A 25676-nucleotide genomic window follows, 5' to 3' on the forward strand; every position below is an offset into this window, starting at 1 on the left:
ATTTTATCAATCAGGGAAGATTAGCACACCACAGGAGAAGTTAAAGGCTGACACCTTGTTGCCCAGACATTATCATTTTTGCCATATCTGTGTTACACCTGTACTATTATGTAAGCAAATAACTTTTCCATTTTTTTTCTTTAAATGAACTCTCAATTTTTACATAAATTTAGAAAGGAAAATTTACATCTCTGCTTAAATGGGAAACCAGTATTCCTTGGTAGAAATGGAATAATTATTGCAAAGACACACCTCAAAACAAAACAGCAGCCAGGTGAGGTGGCTCATGTCTAGAATCCTAGCTCTTTGGGATGCTGAAGCTAGAGGATGGCTTGAGGCCAGGAGTTCAAGACCACCTTGGGCAATATCAAGACCCTACAAAAACAATTAAACAAAATAAGACAATGTTATTAAACCATAGATGTGGTTGCCTATGGGAGAGATTTGGAAAATGTAGCCTTCACTCTGTTAAAAAGGGATATAAATGTTAGAAAAATGTTAAATATATACTGGCCTCAAACAACTAGCCTGTTGGTTTGAAACCAGATGTTTTCACTCTGCTTTTCAATGTTACTTAATGTCCTATTCAGGCACCCCTTAGATTCTTTCATTTATCCAATATGGTGTACATTTCACATTTTAGGAAATAATGCCCATCTTCCCTTGGTTAACTTGGACTCATCCTTAAATTCTCAGATTAAATATAAATTCTTCAAAAAAGCCTTTCAAGGCCGGGCGAGGTGGCTCACACCTGTAATCCTAGCACTCTGGGAGGCAGAGGCAGGATGATCACTCAAAGTCAAGAGTTCCAGACCAGCCTGAGCAAGAGCGAGACCCCTGTCTCTACTAAAAATAGAAACAAAGGACCTGGACAACTAAAAATATATATAGAAAAAAGTTAGCCAGGCACGGTGGCGCATCCCTGTAGTCCCAGCTACTCGGGAGGCTGAGCCAGAAGGATTGCTTGAACCCAGGAGTTTGAGGTTTCTGTGAGCTAGGCTGACGCCACAGCACTCTAGCCTGGGCAACAGAGTGAGACTCTGTCTCAAAAAAAAAAAAAAGAAAAGAAAAGCCTTTCAAGACTACTCCTAACTGAATTACTGTCCCCTTACAACATGTCCATGGAAAAGAAGCCAAACTCTGTAAAATAATTTAAAGACATTTACTCTGAGCCAAATTTGAGGACCATGACCCAGAGCCACGCCCAAGAAGCCTTGAGCAAGTGTACTCATTGTGTTTGGGTTACAGTTTGGTTTTATATATTTCAGGGAGAGAGAAATGTATAAAAGGTAAAGTCATAAATCAATACATGGAAGGCGTACATTGGTTTGGCCCGAAAAGGCAGGACATCTCAAAGCAGGGGCTTACAAGTCATAGGTGGGTTTAGGGATTCTTTAGTTGACAATTGGCTGAGAGAGTTAGGCTTGTCTAAAAGACCAGGAGTCAGTGAAAAAGAATGCTTCAGTTCAGATAAGGGTCTTCTATCTTTCATGTGATGCTATACCGGAAGGGTTAGCAGGTTATACAGGTTGGGAAGTAAACCACACTATATTAGGTTAACAAAACCTGTTTAGTGAGATTTTATCATTTGAGGCGTGACTCCCCAGGCCCCCTTAGAAAGGATACTGTGTCTCTCTGCACACTTCTGTAACCGGCAGATCTTTACACATAATGGACTCCTAGGGAATACAAATGAGCGAGGTAAGGAATGATACCTTCACAGTTCCTGCAACCCCAGGCTGGTTTAGCCCCGCCTTCCCCCTCAACCAATGACAGGCGCCCTCTCGGTAGCGCCGGCCGAGGACGGTGGGCGGGGCCCCGCCATGACGCAGACCTTGCGTTGGTCGAGGGTGGACCGCGTTTCCGGCCTGAGAAACCGTCGCATTTCTGGGGCGACGCCTCAGCTGGCGGTTACCACCGCCTTTGACACCTCTGGAGCAGGCACCTCCATCACTGGCGTCACCATGGGAGCTGTGCTGGGTGTCTTCTCCCTCGCCAGCTGGGTGAGTTCGGGGGCCTGTGTTCTTGCTGGACCAGCGATGTTGGGGAGAAGAGCGATAGGGAAGGAACCTCGAGTCCGGACCCTAACGGGCCTCGGCCACAGAGGCCTGGGGGTTGGGGGACGCCCTGGGGTGCAGAGGGCTTCCGGAGGCCCAGCCCCAAATCCGCGATTTCTCCAGAGCGGGATCGGGCTGCTTGCTTGCCGGGTCAGTTGAGGAACGGAGGTGGCTAGGCCGCCATTGTTTACAATTCCGATTGCCCCGCCCCCGCGAGCCTTCCGGAAGCGAGGTTCCTGCGGAGCTGGAGTAGGACCAAGGGGCCGGGGCTCTGGTTCATTCCAAAGCACCTCTTAAGGTGGCGTCGTTTAATCTTGGGTAGCTTGAATGTTTTTATCCGATAGCACGGGATTTGACGAAACTACAGAGTATGTGGCAGAGCTGGGATTTTAACTGACGTTTGTCGGCGGTTTTAGTGCAAGGGAAAGAAGGCCTTGTGGATTATTCCAAATTGGAAGCCATAGCCTGAACCTTTTGGGACCTCTACAAGTCATTTATCTCTGATGATAATCACCCCAGCATTCCTCCCTTTGAGAACTGTTGTGAAGATAAAGTGAATAAATGTGTTGTATCACTTTGTAATTTGTAAACCTGTTTTTTTTCTTTTTTTTCTTTTTTTGAGACAGAGTCTCACTCTGTTGCCTGGGCTAGAGTGCCGTGGCGTCAGCCTGGCTCACAGCAATCTCAAACTCCTGGGCTCAAGCGATCCTCCTGCCTCAGCCTCCCAAGTAGCTGGGACTACAGGCATGTGCCACTATACCTGGCTAATTTTTCTATATATGTTTTTAGCTGTTCATATAATTTCGTTCTATTTTTGGTAGAGACGGGGTTCTCGCTCTTGCTCAGGCTGGTCTCGAACTCCTGAGCTCAAACAATCCGCCCGCCTCGGCCTCCCAGAGTGCTAGGATTACAGGCGTGAGCCACCGCGCCCGGCCTGTAAACCTATTTTTAAAAGGAAATTTTAGGGCTTGTAAAAGAGAATGTGCTGATTTCGTTTATATACCCACTTCAGAGAGCATGATTTCTTGAAATCATTTCCTTGTTTCCTAATTCCCCAACTGATGTAATTGAGCAAGTGTGTAGAAAAAACAAACTAAATTTCTCCTACTATGCTTCACAACACGTTTTTGAGACGCTATGTGTGGGGATTTTCCCCCAGGTATCAAGCAAGCAATAAGTTCTCCAGTGGACACCAGCTGGGTGTCCTCCAGTTCAGTTCAGGGGCTATCTACTTGGAGATGGCATTAGGTCCTCCAGGTGGAGGGCTCAGTCCCATGGACTGCCACCCGTTTCTGATGCCAGTCGCAAGCCTCAGGTTGTTTTAACTGTGCTTCTGAGGACCAGCTATAAATCAGGGTTCCCACAACCCCCCTTCTTGGCTTTGATTAAATTGCTCACAAAACTCAGGGAAACATGTTTACTCATTTATTATAAAGGATATTTTAAAAGATACAGATAAAGAAATGTGCAGGATGAGCTAAGGGGGAACGGGTGCAGAGCTTCCATGCCCTCTCTAGGGCAACACCCTCCAGAAACCATCACATGTTCAGCTATCCGGAAGCTCTTCTGAACTCTGTCCTTTTGGGCTTTTATGGAGGCGTCATTATGTAGGTATCATTGATGAAGTTATTGGTCATTGGTTGTCAGTCTAGCCTTCAGCCCCAGTCTCTTCCTTGGAGGTTGGGGTGGGAGGAGCTGAAATTCCCTACCCTCTAATCCTGCCTTGATCTTTCAGGTGACCTGCCCTCTTACTGAAGCTTCCTAGGTGCTGCCAGCTGCCAGTCATCTCATTACCATACAGAGAGACACTTTATCACTTAGTGATTCCAAGGATTTTACAGAGTTGCATACCAGGACGTGGGGACCAAAATATATATTTCACAGTATCACACTAAGGATTCTGTCTTAGCTCATTCCACTATTATTTCTTAGGGACAGAATGTATTTTTCATCCTTTAAAGTTGTTAATCCTAAATCAAAGGGCATTCAGTCATTTATGGCCTGCTTTTTTTTTTCTTTTTTGCCAAAATCCTAGATAAGAGCATTTTTAGGACTTTCTTGAGAGCAGTGGTTTTATAATTTTTCTGACCTTTACCTAAAGTAAGAAATACCTTTTGCATAATTGGTCTTATGCATCCATTTAGAGACAAAGTTATGAAATAATCCTTTACCATCTACTGTCCAATTTTCCTTTTCTCTTCTATCACATTAAAAAAATCCTGTTCAGCTGATTTTTACAATCTACTGGTGGTTCAAACTCACTATTTACAAAATAGAGTTTAAAAAAAATATGGTTGAGAAGGTCATTAGTTGAGGAGTGAACTGGTAATTTGAAACAAACTTGTCTTTCCTATGGTGATAACCTGAAACACATTTTGGCTTTGATGGAAAGCTAAGATTTGAATTGATGCTATCCGAGCATTTCTACCTATCCATTGCTTTTATATTTTATTGATCCCTTTTATTCAGTAGAAACAGCAAGGAGTTCAGTATATCAGAGAGTGGAATGAGTGAGAAGAAGAGTAATAGAAAACAATCAGAAAGGTAGGGAGCCAGATCAATGTAGCTAGCTATGGTGTTGTTACAGCAAATGTTAGTGAGTGGTCTCGAGGACAAACCGAGCGGCACATGGAGAGTCGGAGAATCAAGGTTTATTTGCTGGCGGGCTCAGAGGGATCTCACCACCAAATTCTCAGCCCCGTCTACCCAATTTTTCCCATTTTTATTAAGTTGGGGTGATCCAAGGGGAGGGGATCTCAGGTGACCAATGCCCGCTAGGTAATAGTTTAGGTTAGTGTTTGCACCAGGTAATAGGTTTAGTGTTATGCTGATGTGCTACATGTTAGGTTAGTGATATGCTAATGTGCCAGGTGTTAGGTTAGTGGTATGCTAATGTGCCAGGTGTTAGGTTAGTAATATGCTAATGTGGGTCTTCCGTGAGGGGTGGGGGTCTCAGGTGGCTGCTGTGCTAATAGATGGGGGTTTTCCTTATCAGTATAGTCTTGTAGGTTTTTAAGTGTTAGGGTGGAAAGCCTAGTAGGTGCTCATGGCACAGGTGGAGAAAAGTTTCTCATGCAGAGATTAGGATATATAAAAGGAAAAACAGTTTATTTTATCTTAGAGGAGAGAGAGTGAGAGAGGGGAAGCAGGGGAGGGAAGAGAGCAGGGAGACTGTGGCATCCCAAAGAAAGAGAAGGGAGATGCCAGCCCTGAGGCCAACTGGCTTGCTGATTTTAAGTGGGATGAAGAGAAAAAAAAATAGTGATGGCTGTCAGCTGATAACAAAAGCTGGGGTTGGGTGTTTCCCCACCTTTCCTTGGATTATCATTATCACAGGAGATGTGACTCTTCCCTCCAGATACGGTTGAGGCTGTAGCTCATTCTTCTGCTGTTTACTCAGGAACTCTGTCAAAACAGATTCTCAAAAAGCAATTTTAAAGAGAAAGATTTACATCTCTTTTCTGACTGTTCAGCTCTTTTCAGAAGTTGTGCAAAACAACTCTTGCTGGGTGGCTGTTAGTGGGGAACTCATAGGATTGATTTTTAACTTTTACTGGGAAATTGTGGGATTAGGTATTTTCCTGTTATTTTTGCAAGGCCACCCCTTTCATTAAAGACTTTGGCTTTTACTCTCAAGTGACATGGGAATCCATTAACAGAGTTTGAAAAAAGGAATGGTATGATCTAGGCTTATGGTTTTAACAACATGGGTTCTGGTTTCTGTGTGGAGAATAGATGGTAGAAAGGTAAGGGTAAAGCAGTGTAGACAAGGAAAAACTTTTCCTCCAACCTCTTGGGTTCTGCACCTGGGGGCCTGTGAATTAGACTGACCAGACAGATTAGCAAGAAAAAGAGGAGCTTATTTATGCATGCAAGGCACACATGTGCAGGAGTGCTCAGTGATGAATAACTCGACAGGTTGATTAGAATTTGGGGCTTATATTCCTAACTTAGTAGGACAAAGGCTTCTATGGGAAGGACAAATAGATTTCTTTAGGAAGGAAAAGTGCGTTTTTATGAGAACAAACAGGAAATGGGAAAATTTTGTGATAATACTCCTTTGCACAGTTGTGAGAGATCTTGCCAGCTTCTTCATGGCCTTAAAATTCCCCTGGAGAGGGAATTTATGGCAGCCGCATTTCTCAAAAGTTGCTGCTTGTAGTCAGATAAGGGAACCCCTGGGAAGGCTTTTTTCCTGCATCTGTTGAATCTTAAATATCTTCAGCTTAAAATAATCTTTATATCAACTCAGGGGTTCCGAATGGGTTCTTGCAGCAGTCAGACAGGAGCTATTGCATTTAATCCAGATGAGAGATGACAGTAGTGACTTGGACCAAAGTGATAGGTAAGGATGCTGTGAAAGGGGTCAGATTCTGGATGTATTCTGAGGATAGATCTGAGATACTGACAAATTGGATGAGGATTTTGGAAAAAGGGAGGGCATCTAGGATGACTCCAGGGTTTTGGCCTGAGCAGGAGGAATAGAGTTGTCCTTTACTGAACTAAGGAAATGAGGACACATAGTAGGACGGGTTTTTTCACAGATATTTACTGAATACCTTTTGTGTAAGGGAGCAAAAGATAAAACATTGTAAAGATAGTCTCCCCCATGAGGCATTTTTATGACAGTTATATTAATAGTTAAGTGTACTAGTTTGCTAGGGCTGCATAACGAAGTACCACAGACTGGGTGGCTTAAACAACAGCAACTTATTGTCTCTCAATTCTAGAGGCTAGAATTCCAAGATGAAGGTGTCAGCAGGGTTGGTTCCTTCTAAAGGTGGTGAGGAAGAATTTGTTCCCTGCCTCTTCCCTAGCTGATAATCTTTGATGTTCCTTGACTTGTAGATTTCTGCCTTTATCTTCTCGGGCGTTCTTCCTGTTTTGCAAGCCTGTGTCCAAATTTCTTCTCTTTATAATGACTCTGTGTCCAAGTAAGATTACAGTATGAAGTACTAGGGGTTAGGACTTCAACATGTGACATTTTGGGGGAACACAATTCAACCCATAGCAAACAGGCAATTGCTATGTAATTATTTGAATGGGCAGAAAAAGATAGCTAAAGGGAGACAGGAGTGTGAGAGTGCAGATAAAGTAAACCTGAAGGCAATTAATGTTATTGTTTTGGCCGTAAAACATCTGTTACAGACTTCATTTATGTCATTTGGCCTAGATTGTAGTTAAGCATTGGAGACTGAGACGGCTGGTCAATTTACCATTGCTGTTGCAATTACTAATAATAATGGTTACCATGCTATATTGAGCCTCTACTATGTAAGGCATTAAAGCAGGTGCTTTATATTTCTGATATCCTTTCATTCTTCACATAATAAATAACCCTTTTTGGGTAGGTGGTATGATGTTCATTTTTACAGATGAGAAAACTGAGCTCTTGAGAAGTTTAGCTCCAAACCACACAAAACTATGGTAGAGTCCACCTATAAAAAGTAAAGGTATTACCGGGACCATATTGTAAGACTAGAGTCATCCATTGTCTACATCTGCTAATTCTGAATTAGCCTGTCCTTGTGATATGACTTGATAACATCACCTGTCAAAGAAATTCAAGCAGTTTCCTAACTAAATATATATATATATAAGAATGACTCAAATTATATCCTCTGTCACCTAGGTGGTCATGAACAGATTTTAGCTGACTAAAGATTTAGGTTATGCTTTTTTTCTTAAACTGAGGTAAAATTCACATAACATAATTAACCATGTCAAAGTGTATAATCCAGTGACCTAGTTTCAGAACATTTTCATCACCCAAAGCAAAACCCCATTACTCATTAAGCAATCTCTCCCCAGTACCCTCTCCTTTCAATCCCTATTGTTTTTTTTGTCTCTGGATTTACCTATTCTGTATATTTCGTTATAAAAAATGGAATATTGAGGCCAGGAATTTGAGACCAGCCTGGGCAACATAGTGAGACCCTGTCTCTATAAAAAAATAAGAAAAATTAGCCCGGTGCCTGTGGTCCCAGCTACTCTGAATGCTGAGGTAGAAGGATTGCTTGAGCCTAGGAGTTTGAGGCTGTGGTGAGCCATGATTATGCCATTGCACTTCAGCCTAGGTGACGAGTGAGACCTTGTCTCAAAAAAAATAAAAAAGGAATAATGTAAGATGTGACCTTTTGTGTCTGGCTTCCTTCACTTAGCGTGATGTTTTCGAGGTTCACCCATGTTGTACCATTATCAGTACTTCATTCCCTTTTATTTCTCAACCCATTGTGTAGATATACCGTATTTTACTTAGACCACATTTACTATCAATTAATGGACACTTAGTTGTTTCCACATTTTGGTGATTGTAAATAGTGCTCCATGTGAACATTCAAGCTTTTATTTGAATAGCTGTGTCAGTTCTTTGGGGTATATACTTGCTGGGTCATATGGTAATTCTGTGTTTAACTTTTTGAGGTACCTCTGGTTTACTTTTGAGGGGAGCTAAATAGCCCTTGCCATCATCATATATACGGAGGTTTCCATGTAACGTTGCTTTGTGTTGGAGTATCAGCTTTGGTAACTAATATTCTCAGTAAACAGCAAGTGGAGTTAGGCTTGTGTTTTTCTCCTATTTATAAGACAAAGTATGATCTCTGTGTGAATATAATTAACATTTATTTGGCTTTTAACTGTGTTTTAGGCACTGTGTTGTGTGTTGATTTGATACAGCAAAGTCTGAGGGAGGAAGATTTTATTACTGAGTCCATTTTACAAATGGGGAAAAGGCTAGGCGTGGTGGCTCACATCTGTAATCCTAGCACTCTGGGAGGCTGAGGTGGGAGGATCGCTTGAGGTCAGGAGTTTGAGACCCCATCTCTACTAAAAATAGAAAAATCAGCTAAGTGTGGTGGCGCGCACTTATAATCCCAGCTACTCAGGAGGCTGAGGCAGGAAAATTGCTTGAGCCCAGGAATTTGAGGTTGCTGTGAGCTAGGCTGACACCATGGCACTCTAGCCTAGAAGGCAGCAAGACTCTGTCTCAAAAACAAACAAACAAAAATACAGATGGGGAAATAAGGTTAGATTATGTCATTTGCAGAGGTAAAGTGGCAGAAATAATGTTGATTCCAGAGCCCATGCTTTTAGCCACTTCCTCCTAGCCATGATTCTCTCAGTTAAAACTGTAAAGCCTGGTTTGCCTCGTCTTCTATTCTGTGACATCTGTGTCATAACGAGTCTATTGATGAAGGTGTCAAATGACCCACAGTGTGCTTGTTACAGGTTCCATGTCTCTGCGGTGGTGCATCATGTTTGCTGTGTAGTTGCTGTCCTAACACTAAGAATTCCATGGTGACGCGCCTCATTTATGCCTTAATTCTCCTCCTGGGCACTCTTGTATCCTGTATCATGTTGAGTGAAAAGATGGAAACTCAGCTGAAGAAGGTAAGTAGAAGTAACAGTACCCTTAAGTACTGGTTATTTTTATTTTTACATTTTGCAAAGTTTTAGTTGTAATTGTTTTTATTTCTTCACTGTTAAACTCAGTCAAGTTCATTGTAGTTTTGGAATTTTTAATTACTTTTGGGTGCAGTCAAGACACACAGTATGAAGATACTAGTCCTTTCCCAGAAATATAGAATGAACATCTTCAGGCTCTAGTCTAATAACTGACAGAAAACATGAAAAGAATGGCTCCAAAACATTTTCTTTCCTTGTGTGTTTAAGATTTAAGCATCTACACTAGACACATTTTTCACCTTTGGAAGGAGTCAGTTGTAGCTGGAAAATCTTATGAGAAAATGGAAGATAACCTCATCAGCACAAAAGCAAAGAGGAGAGGTCACTTTACTTTTTAAAGTGAAAGTTGTTTATACTATTTGGTAACATAATTGTAAATGAATTGGAAGCCAAAGAGAAAAATTCCGTAGGCAGTCTTGCAGTTGTTAAAGTGGGTAATTTTATAAATCCAGGCTTTCCTGTGGTGGAATAGAATCTTTGTTTAGATTTGGATATTCCCATAGCATTGAAATTGCTTTTTTTTTTTTTTTCTTCAGATTCCTGGATTCTGTGAAGGGGGATTTAAGATCAGGATGTCTGACATAAACGCAGATAAAGATTGTGATGTGCTGGTCGGTTATAAAGCTGTATATCGGATCAGCTTTGCCTTGGCCATCTTTTTCTTTGTCTTCTTTCTGCTCATGTTAAAAGTAAAAACAAGTAAAGATCCTAGAGCAGCAGTACACAATGGGTATGTGAGATTTATTATTAATTTGTTACATTGTGGTGTGGCTCTTCTTCCCCTTAAGCAGTTAACGTTGCCATTCTGATGGAAGCAGTGGAATATGTAAATCAGTAGCCCAGATGTATTTCTGATCTGTTTTACTTGTGAAATTGTTTTAATGTCATTTTCAGTTAGAGCCCTGTAATGCTGAGGGGATGTGGAATTCTGTCTTTTTTTTTTTTTTTTTTTGAGACAGAGTCTCGCTTTGTTGCCCGGGCTAGAGTGAGTGCCGTGGCGTCAGCCCAGCTCACAGCAACCTCAAACTCCCGGGTTTAAGCAATCGTACTGCCTCAGCCTCCCGAGTAGCTGGGACTACAGGCTTGCGCCACCATGCCCAGCTAATTTTTTTCTATATATATTTTTAGGTGGCCAGATCATTTCTTTCTGTTTTTAGTAGAGATGGGGTCTCGCTCTTGCTCAGGCTGGTCTCGAGCTCCTGATCTTGAGCGATCCACCCGCCTCGGCCTCCCAGAGTGTTAGGATTACAGGCGTGAGCCACCGCGCCCGGCTGGAGTTCTGTCTTTTTAAAAGTACTTTTGGCCGGGTGCGGTGGCTCACACCTGTAATCCTAGCACTCTGGGAGGCCGAGGCAGGTGGATTGTTTGAGCTCAGGAGTTCGAGACCAGCCTGAGCAAGAGTGAGACCCTGTCTCTACTAAAAAATAGAAAGAAATGATTTGGACAGCTAAAAATCTATACAGAAAAAATTAGCCTGGCATGGTGGCTCATGCCTGTAGTCCCAGCTACTCGGGAGGCTGAGGCAGAAGGGTTGCTCGAGCCCAGGAGTTTGAGGTTGCTGTGAGCTGGGCTGACGCCATGGCACTCTAGCCTGGGCAACAGAGCAAGACTCTGTCTCAAAAACAAACAAACAAAAAAAAAACCTTTTGTTTCAAGTTCCTAGATTTTCATTGAATGCCTGTCAAACATTTTAAGTATTAGATACTACATACACATACTTTTCTCTTCCCCTTGTTTAAAGATAAACATGTATCTGATTTAAACAGTGTACACACACACAAAAAAAAACAAAACCAGAAGCCAGTAGGTTGGACACAGTGGCTCATGCTTGTAATCTCAGCACTTTGGGAAGCTTAGGTGGGAGGATCACTTGAGGCCAAGGAGTTCAAAACCAGCCTGGGCAACATATCAAGTCCCTGTCTCTACAAAAGCAAAACTAAAAGCAAAAAACAAACAAACAAACAAAAAAACTTAGGGGCACAGTGGCGGTCACCTGTAGTCTTAGCTACTTGGGGGGCTAAGGTGGGTACTTGTGGGCCACTGATTTACATATTCTAATGCTTCTCACTCCCAACCACCAGTTCTCGTTTCTGAAGGAAGCTTTATAAACTTTATGTATATTAAGTCCCTTTTTACAAATGCAATAACTGAATTTGAGAGAGGTTAAATAAGTTGCCTGAGATCTCAGCAAATTGAAGGTTGGAGCTCGGATTGAAACTCAGGTCTGCCCAGCTCCAAAGCCTGGTTCTCACTTTGCCATACAAGGTAGTCATTAAAGACCATGAACTGAAAGTCAAGTTTGGTCCTGGCTTTGCAGGTGATGAGCTGTGTCATTTTGGGCAAGGCATTTGTGCTCTGTGTTGTCAACAAAATATTTGGTGATTACTTTTCTTTCAAACCTTACAGTTAAAGGCTCTGTATATAGCTAAGACTGTTACTTTAGAACTCCTAGAATGCTAGAAAAGTTCCTACCTATAAGTGCTAGAAGTAGGGAGATTCTAAATTTACATATTTTTCTGTTGTTATTAATGTGAATGATTTATTCTGTGTGCTAATGTTGTCTTTTAACTGTGTGAAATATTAAATGAATTAGCCTCATGTCAAAAGAAATAAGCCCAGACAATCATCATATTGGGAGAAAAGCTATTAGGGCTTTATTTTTACATTTCAGAAATTAATTTTTCTCAGTATAAGGGTGAAACTTAGCATTTCATAAATGGATTCTTGTATTTTAATAGGTTTTGGTTCTTCAAAATTGCTGCTCTTGTTGGAATCATGGTTGGGGCTTTCTACATTCCTGGGGGCCCTTTTACCACAGGTAGGGCTCACTATTTGAAGGAGTTAATTATAAGCTATACAAACTCTGGAAATGATTGAATTAAAGCTGTGTTTTCATTACTGATTTTGTCGAACTGATGATTAAATGAGATGGTGTCTGATTAATATGACTTGGTACCTGCAACCCAGTATTAATATATTCATTTAAAGCCAGGAGGCCTTCAGCCCAGTTAATTTAGCTTTTGTGGAGCCATATGTTAATAGCTTATCTTCTCACTTGACTCAGTACAAAGTTAATCAGAGAGTTTGTCAACATAAGGACTTTTAATTCCTTGTGTTCACTGTCTCTATCTTAACCTACTTCCTTAACATGGCATCAAGTAACATCTGTGGATTTCCACTGTGATTTTTTCCCCCCTTAAAATAAAGGACAAGGCTTATCGTATCATTTCAAATGTCAGGTCCCAGGCTCCCCTTGGCACAAGCTAAAACATTTTAAAAGGTCTGAAACCCAACAGACTACTTCTCAGAGAATGCCTTTGAGTTTGGAATTGTAGTCTTGCTAGACCGCTAGAGACAGCATGTTTTTACCTCTTCTTTGAATTGAAATCTGTTCAGAATGTTGAACAATAGCATTCTGAAATGCTACTTTTATGGTAGAGAATAACTTTGTTCTCTTGATTTGTAGCCTGGTTTACTGTTGGCATGGGAGGGGCCGCTTTCTTCATCCTCATCCAGTTGGTACTGTTGGTAGACTGTGCTCACTCTTGGAATGAATTATGGGTAAATCGAATGGAAGAAGGAAACCCGAGATTATGGTATGCCGGTAGGTATCTAACCTCACCTTTGATAGCTGTACTGCTACATAGGGTGTATAATAAAATCTCCATTATAGTTAAGTTAATCAGAGAGCTTGTCAACATGAGGACTTTGAACTCCTTGTGTTTTACTTTCTGTCTTAACCTACTTCCTTAACACGGCATCAGGTGACATCTGTGGATTTCTACTGTGATTCCTCCCCCACCCCCCCAAAAATAAAGGAAAAGGCTTATCATTTGGAATATAGCCCTCTACTGTAGTCAGTCCTCAGCTACGGGAGACTGAGGTGGGAGGATTACTTGAGCCCAGGAGTTTCAGATCAGCCTGGGCAATGTAGTGAGACTGTCTCCAAAAAAAAAATCTCCATTGATTTAAATGTATAACTCCCAATGTCAAGCTGCCTTTTAAAAACTGTAATTTTCTGAATTCGATTCTGAATTACTAGCATTATTGGAAGGGAATAGTATAGATAATATAAATCATTGGATTCTCCCAGTTTATTTATTTTGAAAGTTGTAATGTAACTACATTGTTTAGATAAGGAAAAACAGTTGTATTTAGTAGCATAGTTCTGATTTTGATAACTTTTGTTTCCATGGACAGGGAACTCAGATGGGTTCTACATACGGGACAGCTGCCTATGTCCCTCAGGCAGATAGGAGTGAATAGTCCTTACTGCTTTATGCGGAATGTGACCCCACACCTGTTGTGAAAAGCTTTCTGGTAGGAAAGGAGCACTTAATTGCTAGGCTGAGAATAGAACTTACAGCCCGTTTAATGATGAGGAGGGACTTTGGAGCCCTCTACTTACCAGGGGCAACAATCTGGCCACACTTAATTTTTAAAAATCATAGTTGTTGACATTCCTTACTTCTACCCTATGCCTTCCCCCCATTATAAAAGTAACAGATGCTTTGTGTCAAGAACTTGGAAAACAGAAAATCACAAAAGAAAATAAATCCCCCATAATTCATCTATGCACTAGTTATTAATCACTGTTAACATATTACTCTACATTCTTCCAGTCTTTTTTTTTTTTTTTTGAGCCAGGTTGTCACTCTTTTGCCCAGCTAGAGTGCCGTGGCATCATCATAGCTCACTGCAGCCTTGAACTCCTAGGCTTTAGTGTAAATTACTAACCCTGTAAAAGTGAAATGATACCTCTCTTTTTTTTTATATGGAGTAGAAGAAAATTGGTCTTCATTGTAAGTTTATTATAATTGTGGGCATTCATTTTGATTTCCTTTTTCCAGCTTTACTTTCTGTCACAAGCTTCTTTTATGTCCTGTCAATCATCAGTGTTGGGCTGCTCTACACATACTACACCAAACCAGATGGCTGCACAGAAAATAAGTTCTTCATCAGTATTAATCTGATCCTTTGTATTGTGGTTTCTATCATATCAATCCACCCAAAAATTCAGGTATGATTGTTTTCTCCTGCTTCCTTCTGTTTTTATTTAATGCTAAACTTAAAATCTGGATAACTTTTTTAATGAATTTATGTCTAAGTTTATTCACTTAAACATTTTTCATACTATTTTGATAAAGTTTTCATAATTATAATCCAATAGGGATACAATGTACCATTGAGTGCCAGTATCATAATTAAATGAATTTCCCTATTGTTAAAAAAACCTAGATATCTTGAGAATTTAAATTTTTTTTTTTTTTTTTTTGGAGACAGAGTCTCGCTCTGTCACCCTGGGTAGAGTGCAATGGCGTCATCGTAGCTCACTGCAACCTCCAACTCCTGTGTTGAAGTTATCCTCCTGTCTCCGACTCCCGAGTAGGTGGCACTACAGGTGCATGCCATGATGCCTGGCTAATTTTTCTATTTTTAGTAGAGACGGGGTCTTGCTCTTGCTCAGGCTGGTCTCAAACTCCTGAGTTCAAGCAATCCTCCGGCCTCAGCCTCCTAGAGTGCTAGGATTATAGGGGTGAGCCACTGCGCCCGGCCTGAGAATTTTTTGTTCTTATAAAAGTGTTTAAATCATAGGAATGATTTTTATGGTTCATTAGCCAAGATATTTTGGGGGAATTAAGCTATGAAAAATAATTGATTTTAATATTTCAAAACAAAACTCATACTTTTGAGTTTCATCTTTTAAATGCCATACTTTAAAAAATTCATGGAGTTTTAGATGTGAAATGTGAAAAGAACATCTAGACATCACCTCTCCTTTTAAAAGTGAAAAAACTGAAGGCTCAAAGAAGTGATGGGTCTTAGCTAACTAATATTGTGAAAGCTGAGCTTAGATTAAAATCAAAGCCTTTGTGTGACACAGGAATTTCTAGGATCATGAGATGCCTTGAGAACCAGTAGTACATGCTTTGTCTTTCTTGGTTTTTTTGCAAGCTAACTCAAATTGAAAGGTTACTTGTTATCTTTCAGCCGATTTTCTGTTACTGGCAGTTCAGTGAATCCCCAGGGAAGTGCACTGGGTGTTAGAAAGTCATGCCTTAGCAATCCCTGTGGCATTGTTTTCCTTTTGATTCCATAGGAACACCAGCCTCGCTCCGGCCTCCTGCAGTCCTCCATAATCACCCTCTACACCATGTACCTCACCTGGTCAGCCATGTCCAATGAACCTGGTAAGGGAGTGTCAATAGCACAGTCATTTGATGAAAGAAAAGTAGGCAGTTACCCCGTTGGTAGGTGAAGAAATGAGAGCTAGGGCAAATATAAAATTAAAAACCAAAACTTAATATACGTACAGTGTTCACTGTAGGTTTACAGATGTTTGCCTTTTCACATTTTATGTCTATTCATAGCTACTCATAACTGACAACCTAAAGGGTCCTGCTGTCTTTTAGATCAGCAGTCCCCAACCTTTTTGGCACCAGGGACGGGTTTCATGGAAGACCATTTTTCCATGGACTGGGGATGGGGGTTGGGGGTGGCATGGAGCTTAGGTGGTCTTGCGAGGCCTGTTTCCTAACAGGCCACAGACCAGTAGTGGGCAGCAGCCCTGTGGGTTGGGGACCACAGTTTTAGATAGTCTAAGCTTTACCAAACCTGGACTAAATCAGTCTAGTTAAGAGCTCTGGACAAGGGCAGCCTTGTTTTGGCCTTTTGTAAAATTGTTTCAGTTGAATTTTACTTTGGTGTCACAGGCTGTAGAAAAAACATCTGTAGGAAATCTCCTTTTGTAGTTATTATAGGATTATTTTTCAATAGGATAAAAGCCCATTCTATGGGCTTCTTTTAAAGAAAAACAATTATTGCATATCCCCTCCCCAATGATAACTTTCTTTTTTATTCTTAAGTAACTAGGTAAAAATAAAAGTAGGGATAAACTTTTGTATTTAAAGCCTTGACATTATAGAACTAAAAAGATTTGTCAATTAAACTATAAAACCAATAAAATCAAGAGAGACATTTATGAAATTTGACAGATACTGTTGTTTTGTTTCTTTTTTTCCTAATACTAAGCCACTGGTTGTGATGCAAATATGTTACTGCTGAGTTTTGAATTCTTTAAATACAGCATTCCCATGTTTTACATCATGACTGAATGACGTGTAAGCAACTCCTCAAGCCCTTTCTTGGAAGGATAATGAAACATTTCCCATTTTCAGATCGTTCCTGCAACCCCAGCCTGCTGAGCATCATTAAACACATAACTGCACCAACTTTGGCTCCTGGAAATTCCACTGCCCCGGCCCCTACCTCTGCTCCACCATCAAAGAGTGGCCCTTTTCTGGATTCAGAGAATTTCATTGGGCTGGTGGTCTTTGTTATCTGCCTTTTGTATTCTAGGTAAGTTAAAAGGTACTTAGAACAAGATTCCCGTGGAGAATGATCATAAAGGAAGCTATTTTGCCTTCAAAAAGCAGTGTGAGGAATTAAAAAAAAAGGTGTCTTTAATGAAAAGTCTTTTACTCCGGTTACAGAGCTGTGTACAGTTCTTAAAAGTTCATTAAATCCTCTCATCAAATAATTTCTTTCAGTTTTACAAAGAGATATTTTTTCCTCCATATTTGTTCTGTTTCAAGACTGTTTTGTCTATTCCTGGTCCTTTTCGTTTCCATGTGAATTTTAGGATCAGTTTGTCAATTTCTGTCAAAAGAAAGTCGCTGGGATTTTGATAGGGATTGTGTTGAATCTGTAGATCAATCTGGGGAATATTGCCATCTCAACAATATTAAGGCTTACAGTCTATGAACATGAAGATGTCTTCTTTAGGTTTTCTTTACTTAGACTGTTTATTCAGATCTTTAATTTTCAGTGGTTTATAGTTAGCAGTGTACCTGTCTTCTTTTGTTAAATTTCTGTTGTATTCTTTTTGATGCTATTGTAAATGAAATTGTTAATTTAACTTTTGGGTTGTTTATTGCTAGTGTATAGAAATACAATTCATTTTTGTGTATTGATCTTGTATCCTGCAACCTTGCTCAATTTGTTTATTGGGTCTAATAATTTTTATTTTTTTTATTTTTTTTTTGAGACAGAGTCTCACTTTGTTGCCCAGGCTAGAGTGAGTGCCGTGGCGTCAGCCTAGCTCACAGCAACCTCAAACTCCTGGGCTCAAGCGATCCTCCTGCCTCAGCCTCCCGAGTAGCTGGGACTACAGGCATGCGCCACTATGCCCGGCTAATTTTTCTATATATATATTTTTGGTTGTCCATATAATTGCTTTCTATTTTTAGTAGAGACGAGGTCTCGCTCTTGCTCAGGCTGGTCTCGAACTCCTGACCTTGAGCGATCCACCCGCCTCGGCCTCCCAGAGTGCTAGGATTACAGGCGTGAGCCACCGCGCCCGGCCGGGTCTAATAATTTGAGTGTGTATGTTCCATAGGACTTTCTAGATACAAGATCAGGGCATCTGCAAATAGAGATAATTTTACTCCTTTTCCAGTCTGGACATGGATACCTTTTATTTGTTTTTCTTGCTTAATTGCTCTGGCTAGAACGTCTAGTATAGTGTTGAATAGAAGTGGTAAGAATGGGCCCCTTGTCTTGTTCCTGATGATAGGGAGAAAGCTTTTAGCTTTTCACCATTGAGTATAATGTTAGCTCTGGGTTTTTCATTGATGCCTTTTATCAGTTTGAGGACATTCTCCTCTATTTCTGCCTTGGGTTTTTTATCATGCAAGGGTATTGGATTTTGTCAGGTGCTTTTTTCTATGTCTGTTGAAATAATCATGCGGTTTTTGTCCTTTATTTGTATGTACTTTTTTATTCAGTCATTTAAACTTTCAGTGAGCATCTGTGATGCTAGAAACACATAGATGACTAAGGTTATTGTCAAGGAGTTCTTTGAATAGCAAGAAAGACAGGAATGATAAGTGCAGTGGCAGAAGGAAGCTTAGGGAGCTGTGGGAAGTCAGAGGAATGTCTTCTAACCTAGCCTAGTGACAGGTGGTGTCAGGGGAAGCCTTTCCAGAGGACATGGCACAAGGCAGAGAAGTGAAGGATGAGTAAATTAGCTGGGAGGAGTTTGGTGGGTGTTACATTCCAAGCAATAGCGGAGTCACGGAGTCACGAAGCCATGGAAGGAGACACTGAGAGCAGAATATTTTGAAACACCCCTAAGCAATTAAGCCATCAAGTAGTAACTGATGAGAGTACTATCGGCGTTACGATGACAGGTAACAGTTCAGAACTTGAAGCAGGGCCTTCAGCAGGCTTTCAGTCTCCAAATTAGGAACAGTTCAGAAATAACCTCCACGTGTACAGGCCAGTGGCAGCAGTTTGTCTTCATGGCCCCTTTCTGATGTATCTTCCTTGGGATCACTTTCCAGCATCCGCAATTCCAGCAATAGCCAAGTAGACAAGCTGACCCTGTCAGGGAGTGACAGTGTGATCCTTCGTGATACAACTACCAATGGTGGCAGCGATGAAGAAGATGGGCAGCCTCGGCGGGTTGTGGACAACGAAAAAGAGGGAGTGCAGTACAGCTACTCCTTCTTCCACTTAATGCTCTGCTTGGCTTCCTTGTACATCATGATGACCCTAACGAGCTGGTACAGGTAGGAGGCACAGACAAAACAGGAAAGACCGCGTAGCCTCTTGTATGGCCTATAAAATGTCCATCTATTGTCCTAACCTCAGAACTCCTCTTACCCATATAATGAAATTATGTTCAGGAATACTTTTGACTTTTTCTCCCCTAGCATTTAAAACTTACTGGACTTCTTTGCAGTGCACATCCTCAGGGGCTCTTCCAGACTTGAGTTAATTGAGAGAGATAATGGTGACATAAAGCAATCTGACCCATCTTTGTTCACTAATTTTCTGTGTCTAGAGATGGTTCAAGTAATGTGCTAAGGAAGGAACGTTTCAGGGAGGCCATCTCCATCTAGACTTTTACCAGTAACTAGAATAGCCAGATGTTTCTTAAGAACCTTGCCCAGTTAGTCAGGCTCTTTCCTGCTGACAAGAAGAAAAAAGCCATTCGAGAGGCAGAGTCTCTTGCTCTTAAGAACTAAAAATAGCTTCCTGAAGTCCCCTCTAGAACCTTACTGGGAGGTTAGTGCCAACCATGTTTCACTGGAGAATTTCTTGACCTTGGCAGTGGGGGCTGTGAGATGCTCATATCAGGCTCCTTTACATGACTCTCCTGTTTTCTTAGCCCTGATGCAAAGTTCCAGAACATGACCAGCAAGTGGCCAGCTGTCTGGGTGAAGATCAGCTCCAGCTGGGTCTGCCTCCTCCTGTACGTCTGGACCCTTGTGGCTCCTCTTGTCCTCACTAATCGGGACTTCAGTTGAACTTCTGAGTGCCAAGGATGCCACTGAAATTCATAAAGGTCCCCTTTGCCGTAAACCCGTATCTCTTTTAGGTTTGCTTCAACTAAAATATTAAGTGAACGCTTTGCAAATTTGACTATATCCAGATTTATAGCAGAAAGGCAAGATCAAATAATGCTTGATGCAGAATCTGAACTTTCTGTTTATCTATATATTAATATTATGTTTATTTGTAAGGATATAGCACAAAGGGAATATTTTTGTGTTTAAAGTGAACTTACAGCTGTGCTGTAAAGAGAGTTCTTTATAAAGATTGATATGTTCCTGCCGGGCATGGTGGCTCACACTTGTAATCCTAGCACTCTGGGAAGTTGAGGTGGGTGGATCGTTTGAGCTCAGTGTGAGACCAGGCTGAGCAAGATCGAGACCCTGTCTCTACTAAAAATAGAAAGAAATTAGCTGGACAATTAAAAGTACATAGAAAAAATTAGCCGGGCATGGTGGCGCATACCTGTAGTCCCAGCTACTTGGGATGTTGAGGCAGAAGAATTGCTTGAGCCCAGGAGTGTGAAGTTGCTGTGAGCTAGGCTGACGCCACAGCAGTCTAGCCCGGGCAACAGAGTGAGGCTCTGTCTCGAAAAAAAAAAAAGATATGTTCCTAGAACTTTGATTTAAAATATAAGATAGAAAAATGTTGGATATTTGGGGCCATCATTAATATATTTCTATTGCAGTATCCTTAAAAAGCAAAAAAGAAAAAGCATTTCTATGACAGTTTTCCTCTGTGAAAGTCCTTACTAGTGTGATACAAGTACTCTTCCATACTTAAACTTTTTGGAGGTGTAGCATCATAGTTCTTGGGGAATTATGTATGTGGGTCCTTCCTAGAAGAATGGTTGCTGATATGGCTACTGCTTCTACATCTTGAGTTTTTTAATTTACTTTTTTTTATATTATAGCATTGATGCTGCTTGATTCAAGTGTGGTGCTTTGTTAGGTATGTTAATTTTAATAAATGCTTTGTGGGTTTCGTTAAAGTGAACATTCACCTGGGAAAACACTGCAACTTTAGTCTGTGTAATTATCTTGTTATGAATATGTAAAAGTAAAATGCATGTGAATTTGTTATATTTGCACTATAAAGGTATTTGATTAAACTAGAGTGACTTTAAGATTTTAAGGCCCTTTCTTTAACAGCTTTTATGAGTTAGCCATTTCTTATTTTTTGGACAGTCAGGTTCATCAAGCATCTAGGCGGGATGCTCCTATTCCTTCTAAAACATATGGTCTGACTGGTGAGCAAAATCTTGAACTCATTGAGAAATCGTCATAAGTATCTTCTCTGAGTAAGACACTTTGGTAGATGAGAGACAAGTAAGGCACTGTCAAGAAATGTTTGCACAAGAAGGCAGCATGTAAAAAGGTAAAATAAAACACTTTGTTTTTTCAGCAAAGATTCACTGTTTTGCACCAGGCCCTGTAGGTTTTGGAGGGCAATCTTAAACATGTTAGAGGCTCAGCTGTCTTGGTCTTACAGCTTAGAGGAGAGTGAAAATGAGCTGACAAGTGGTTATAATGTGGTGAATTAGTGCTATGATTCAGGAATTGCAGAGAACTCAGAGGAGAGGTACCAGGGGTAAAGGGTGTCATGGTAGGCTTCCCTGGGGGACGTGATGTCTAAGCCAAGAACTGTTAGGTGTTAGCTAAGAGAGAAATGGGCAAGTGGGATGACATTGCTAAAGAGTAGATAAAACTGCATATTAAAGGCAGGGAGATGGAAAAAAATTGTTCAGTAAAGCTACAATGGGGAAAAGTAGAGACTGAGTTATGAAGGGCTTTATAAACCCCATTGAAGAGTTTGGACCTTATGTTTGGGCAGCAGAAAGCACATCTTAGTGCCATGATGAAATTTTATCTTCAGTCACTTTGGCTGATGTATAGAGAATGGATTTAGAGAGATGAGACCAGGGCCAGTCCATGTGAGATTGGAAATTGAGAAGTGGAAGTGGGGATGGGGAGAAATTAACAGCTGAGAGCTACTTAGCAGTTAGAACTTGAACATTGGCAATTAATTAGATATGGGGGAGAGGTAGATTTCTGAGTGATTCTGGTTTAATCATCTGAGTGGGTGGTGGTTCCATTTATTCAGGTGGGAAACAGGAAAAGGAACAGGTATTAGAAAGATGGAGGTAGGTGGTCCCTTAAGAATAGGCTTGGGAGTCCAATGGATTGAGTCTGCATCCCAGCTTTGTCGTTTTCTAGCTGTCAAACTGATGAGCTAATATTCATTGAGTACATACTATGCTTTATGAAGTTGAGCCAATGTCTCTACCTCTCTAAGCCTCAGTTTTAGTACCTTAGTACATAAGATTGTTTAAAGTCTTTTTGCAAAGTGCTTACCCCATTTTAAGCACTCCCACAGTAGCTGCTAATCTCAATGTGGCTATAATGAGACAGGATGGTATTCAAAGGTTAGAGATGTTCTGCCAGAATCTGATGGAAGCAGAATTTGAGGTGTTCTCACAAAATTGAACAGGTGAACATAGAGGGAGCGGTGGAGGCAGCGGGTAGGGAAGCAGGGATTGGTATGAATTGTTGGAACCGCTGTCTTTTAATCCAGTGGTGTATGTCAAGGTATGGAGAAAAAGTTGCAAGGGATTTGAGGAATAAATAGGAAGAGTCAGCCCCTTATTTCACCAGTGTAAGTCAGATACCCCACTTTCCTTGACAGCAGGAGAGCCAGATTAAGAGCTTTAAAGGTCCTAAACTTCTAAAACATTAGTGTCCCCCGCCCATCCTCCGCCTTATGTAATTCAAAAGAAAAGCAATACTAAACTGTAAAATAAGTGTAACAAAGTCCAATAAAGTTTTTACTTTTTCTCATGATGATAACTCTGATACTGATTTGAAGTAAAGAATTCTCTTTAAAAATTGGGGCGGGGGGGCAGTGTCCCTACTTTCCTTGGTCATACCCTAAGAATGAGTTACATCTGCCTGTTAATAGGAAACCCAGTAGTTTACATGTGAATGCTGAATTACACATACAAGCATAAATAATGACAACATTTTGAGTAAGCCCGAGATCATCATTTAAAGCACGGGAGTATTTTGAGTCATAAGATCTCATGGTAGCATCTCATTCCAGATGAGTAACTTGGTGTTTCGTCACTATGAACAGGCCTGTCTGTTTCCCCAGGACTGCAGTTTGGGGACCGTGGCTTTGAGGTGGGGGTATGCTTTAGGAATTCATGAAAGGCAACAGCAGTGGCTTCCACTTTTACCTGGTTACAGCTGGAGAAAGCTTGTAGGCTCATGCTGGATTCGTTTACTTTCTAAGTTGGTCTCGTAAGATACTTGGTTGGAAAATAAAACTTTCTCTTGATAATCAAAGAGACTCCCAAAGAGTGGCCATGCACTGGGTTATCAATGTAGGCTTTTTTCGGGGGCGGGGGTGTTAGTGTTAATCAAGTGAAGCAGTGCAGGTGGAGAAGGAACAAAGAAATCTGTAACTGGTCGTGGTCAATTAGTTGTTAACGCCACTGCACTTGGACCAGCATGATACAGCTTTTGATTTTCTGAACCAAACCATAACTCAGGTCTAATTTAAACCAGGACAGCTTTTTCGTCCATTATAAGTCCTTGCTTGATTGTACAGCTAAAGTGAGTATTCACACAGTCATGCATTTGATCTCTGCAGACTGACAGCAGGCAATAGGCTTATGCTTATGAATGGGAGCTGCTGTTCATCTCTTTACTCCTGTTGTGTTGGTCTGTCCATCCTGTTAGCTAGGCACCCGGATCAGTCAGCCTACTCAGTGATGTCTTGGTTACTGCTGGGTGACTCAAGCACATGATGCCTATGTCCTTGGGTGAAGAATAAATAGTAAATACCACATAAATAGCTATGTGTACCAAGCAGTGAACAGATACTGGCTACACCCCTCTACAGTGGTGATTATCCCCTCCCTTCCACCCCTCCCCCCATTACAGATAAAATTGAGGCTTAGAGAAGTTTATGACTTGCCCTCGGTTAACTCAGAGGCGAGACAGAGAAACCAACCCAGGGCTTGACCCAGGGTTTTTGTTTTGTGACAGAATCTCTCTGTTGCCCCAGGCTAGAGTGCAGCGGCATCATCATTCACCGCAACTTCCAATTCCTGGGCTCAAGCCATCCTCCTGTCTCAGCCTCCCAAGTAACTGGGACTACAGGCATGTGCCACCAATGTCTGGCTAATTTTTCTATTTTTTAGTAGAGATGGGGTTTCGAACTGTGAAACTTTTGCTGCCATTGATTGTAAGGGTACCATGTAAGGAATGGGCATTGAGAAAGTGCTGACTCATGACACAGAAATGTGCCTCCAATGATCCTTGTGACACTGCTGTGAGATAAAAAGGATTGGAGCAGTTAGCTCCATTTTTCCAGATGTGACAGACTGAGCTTAAGTTCCACAACTTCCTCAGGAAACGCTGACCTGAGTTGCTGGTATGCTGCGATGGAAATGCTTAACCTTTTGCATCATCAAAAGCCTACATCCTGTGGCAGAGTGTTTCTCAACTGACTCAGCAACACACCAGACCTACCATGGGGACCTAGCTTTTGTCTACGCTGGGGCAGAGCGTATGCTCCTCTGTAAAAACAAACGGGGCATGTAGAGAAACAGCATAGCATGCATGCGACCACAGTTGGTCAAGCTCCACCCCAGTTACCCATCAGGGAGTCTGGGCTTGTTCCTGGGTGCTTCTGGAACAAAATGTTCAATTACAACTTGGGTCTCAGAGGTTAAGAACAGCTGCTTTGTATTTTCAAGAAGCCAGAAAACAAGCCAATTTCTAGTACTTTCTTGCTCTATAAAAAAAGCCCTACCTGTTTTCCCTATATGTTCTGTCTGGGGGTTGGTTATTCGACTATAAGAATAAGAGACGTGCACAACCTAGCTCAGGAGGAAATAGTGGGCTCCAATCAGGCTGTCTGGTTTTGAATCCCATCTCCACTATTTGCCTAGCTGTGTGTGTCACATTTTTCCCACAGGGACATACTACTACTTCATAAAGGGTATCTGAAGGTTAAATGAGAGTATGATGTATGAGCAACACTCAACATGTGTGTGCCCAGCCCACATGAGCACTCAGGAAATTGTTAGCTGTCATTGGAAAGATTCAAGGCCAGTCCAAGAAGTAAAGCTGGGCCTCAGGAACTGAAAAATGTGCCTGTCACTCCTGTCACTGTTTGTAGCTAGTTTCATTCTCCTTTCTACATACCGGTGTGATCTAATTGCACATGGTCTTTGGAGGCAGCCAGCCCAACATCTACAACAGCGGTTCCCAACCTTTTTGGCACCAGGGACTGGTTTCATGGAAGACAATTTTTCCACAGGGGAAGGGGGGATGGTTTGGGGATGATTCAAGAGCATTACATTTATTATGCAGTCAAACATCTCTGCTAATGATAATCTGTATTTGCAACTGCTCCCTGGCGCTAGCATCACTGCCTCAGCTCCACCTCAGATCATCAGGCATTAGATTCTCATAAGGAGCCTGCAACCTAGATCCTTCGCGTGCGTGGTTTACAGTGGGGTTTGCACCCCTATGAGAATTTGATGTAACTGCTGATCTGACAGGAGGTGGAGCTCAGGCGGTGATGCCAGTGATGAGGAGCGCCTATAGATACAGATGAAGCTTTGCTCGCTCACAGCCTGCTGTGTGGCCTGGTTCCTAACAGGCCACAGACTGGTTCTGGTCCACAGTCCGGGGGTTGGAGACTGCGGATCGACAGAACACACTTTGCTGCTACAGTGCCCCTTCTACCTCCCCTGGAGGGGAGGCTCTGTCTGCCAGGACCTGTGAATAATAAACCTCAGAA

At 41.5% G+C, this 25676-nt stretch overlaps 1 protein-coding gene across 2 annotated transcripts; it reads left to right on the forward strand.

Annotated features, from left to right (window-relative positions):
* The first annotated feature begins 1833 nt into the window (after positions 1 to 1833).
* Positions 1834 to 25658, forward strand: SERINC3 (serine incorporator 3). 2 transcript variants are annotated; one of them, XM_069496504.1, is made up of 11 exons: positions 1834 to 2003; positions 9288 to 9449; positions 10061 to 10254; positions 12263 to 12342; positions 12991 to 13128; positions 14375 to 14544; positions 15625 to 15715; positions 16703 to 16883; positions 18869 to 19096; positions 19699 to 19875; positions 23620 to 25658. In XM_069496504.1, exons 1-10 carry the CDS (start codon positions 1965 to 1967, stop codon positions 19835 to 19837), a joined length of 1422 nt encoding a protein of 473 aa, XP_069352605.1. In that variant the 5' UTR covers positions 1834 to 1964; the 3' UTR covers positions 19838 to 19875; positions 23620 to 25658. The 2 variants fall into 2 exon arrangements, with proteins under 2 accessions (XP_069352605.1, XP_069352604.1); XM_069496503.1 differs by lacking the exon at positions 23620 to 25658 and having other exon boundaries at positions 19699 to 22702.
* The last annotated feature ends 18 nt before the right edge of the window (positions 25659 to 25676 follow it).

Source organism: Eulemur rufifrons, chromosome 20 (assembly GCF_041146395.1).
Source record: "Eulemur rufifrons isolate Redbay chromosome 20, OSU_ERuf_1, whole genome shotgun sequence".
Classification (NCBI taxonomy): Eukaryota; Metazoa; Chordata; class Mammalia; order Primates; family Lemuridae; genus Eulemur; species Eulemur rufifrons.

Bases quoted from the DNA above. Each gene is read 5' to 3' on its own strand.
- SERINC3 (XM_069496504.1), top strand. From the start codon at position 1,965: ATGGGAGCTGTGCTGGGTGTCTTCTCCCTCGCCAGCTGG. The intron at 12,343-12,990 runs GTAGGGCTCACT...CTTGATTTGTAG, and splicing joins TGGGGGCCCTTTTACCACAG to CCTGGTTTACTGTTGGCATG. The intron at 16,884-18,868 runs GTAAGTTAAAAG...ATCACTTTCCAG, and splicing joins ATCTGCCTTTTGTATTCTAG to CATCCGCAATTCCAGCAATA.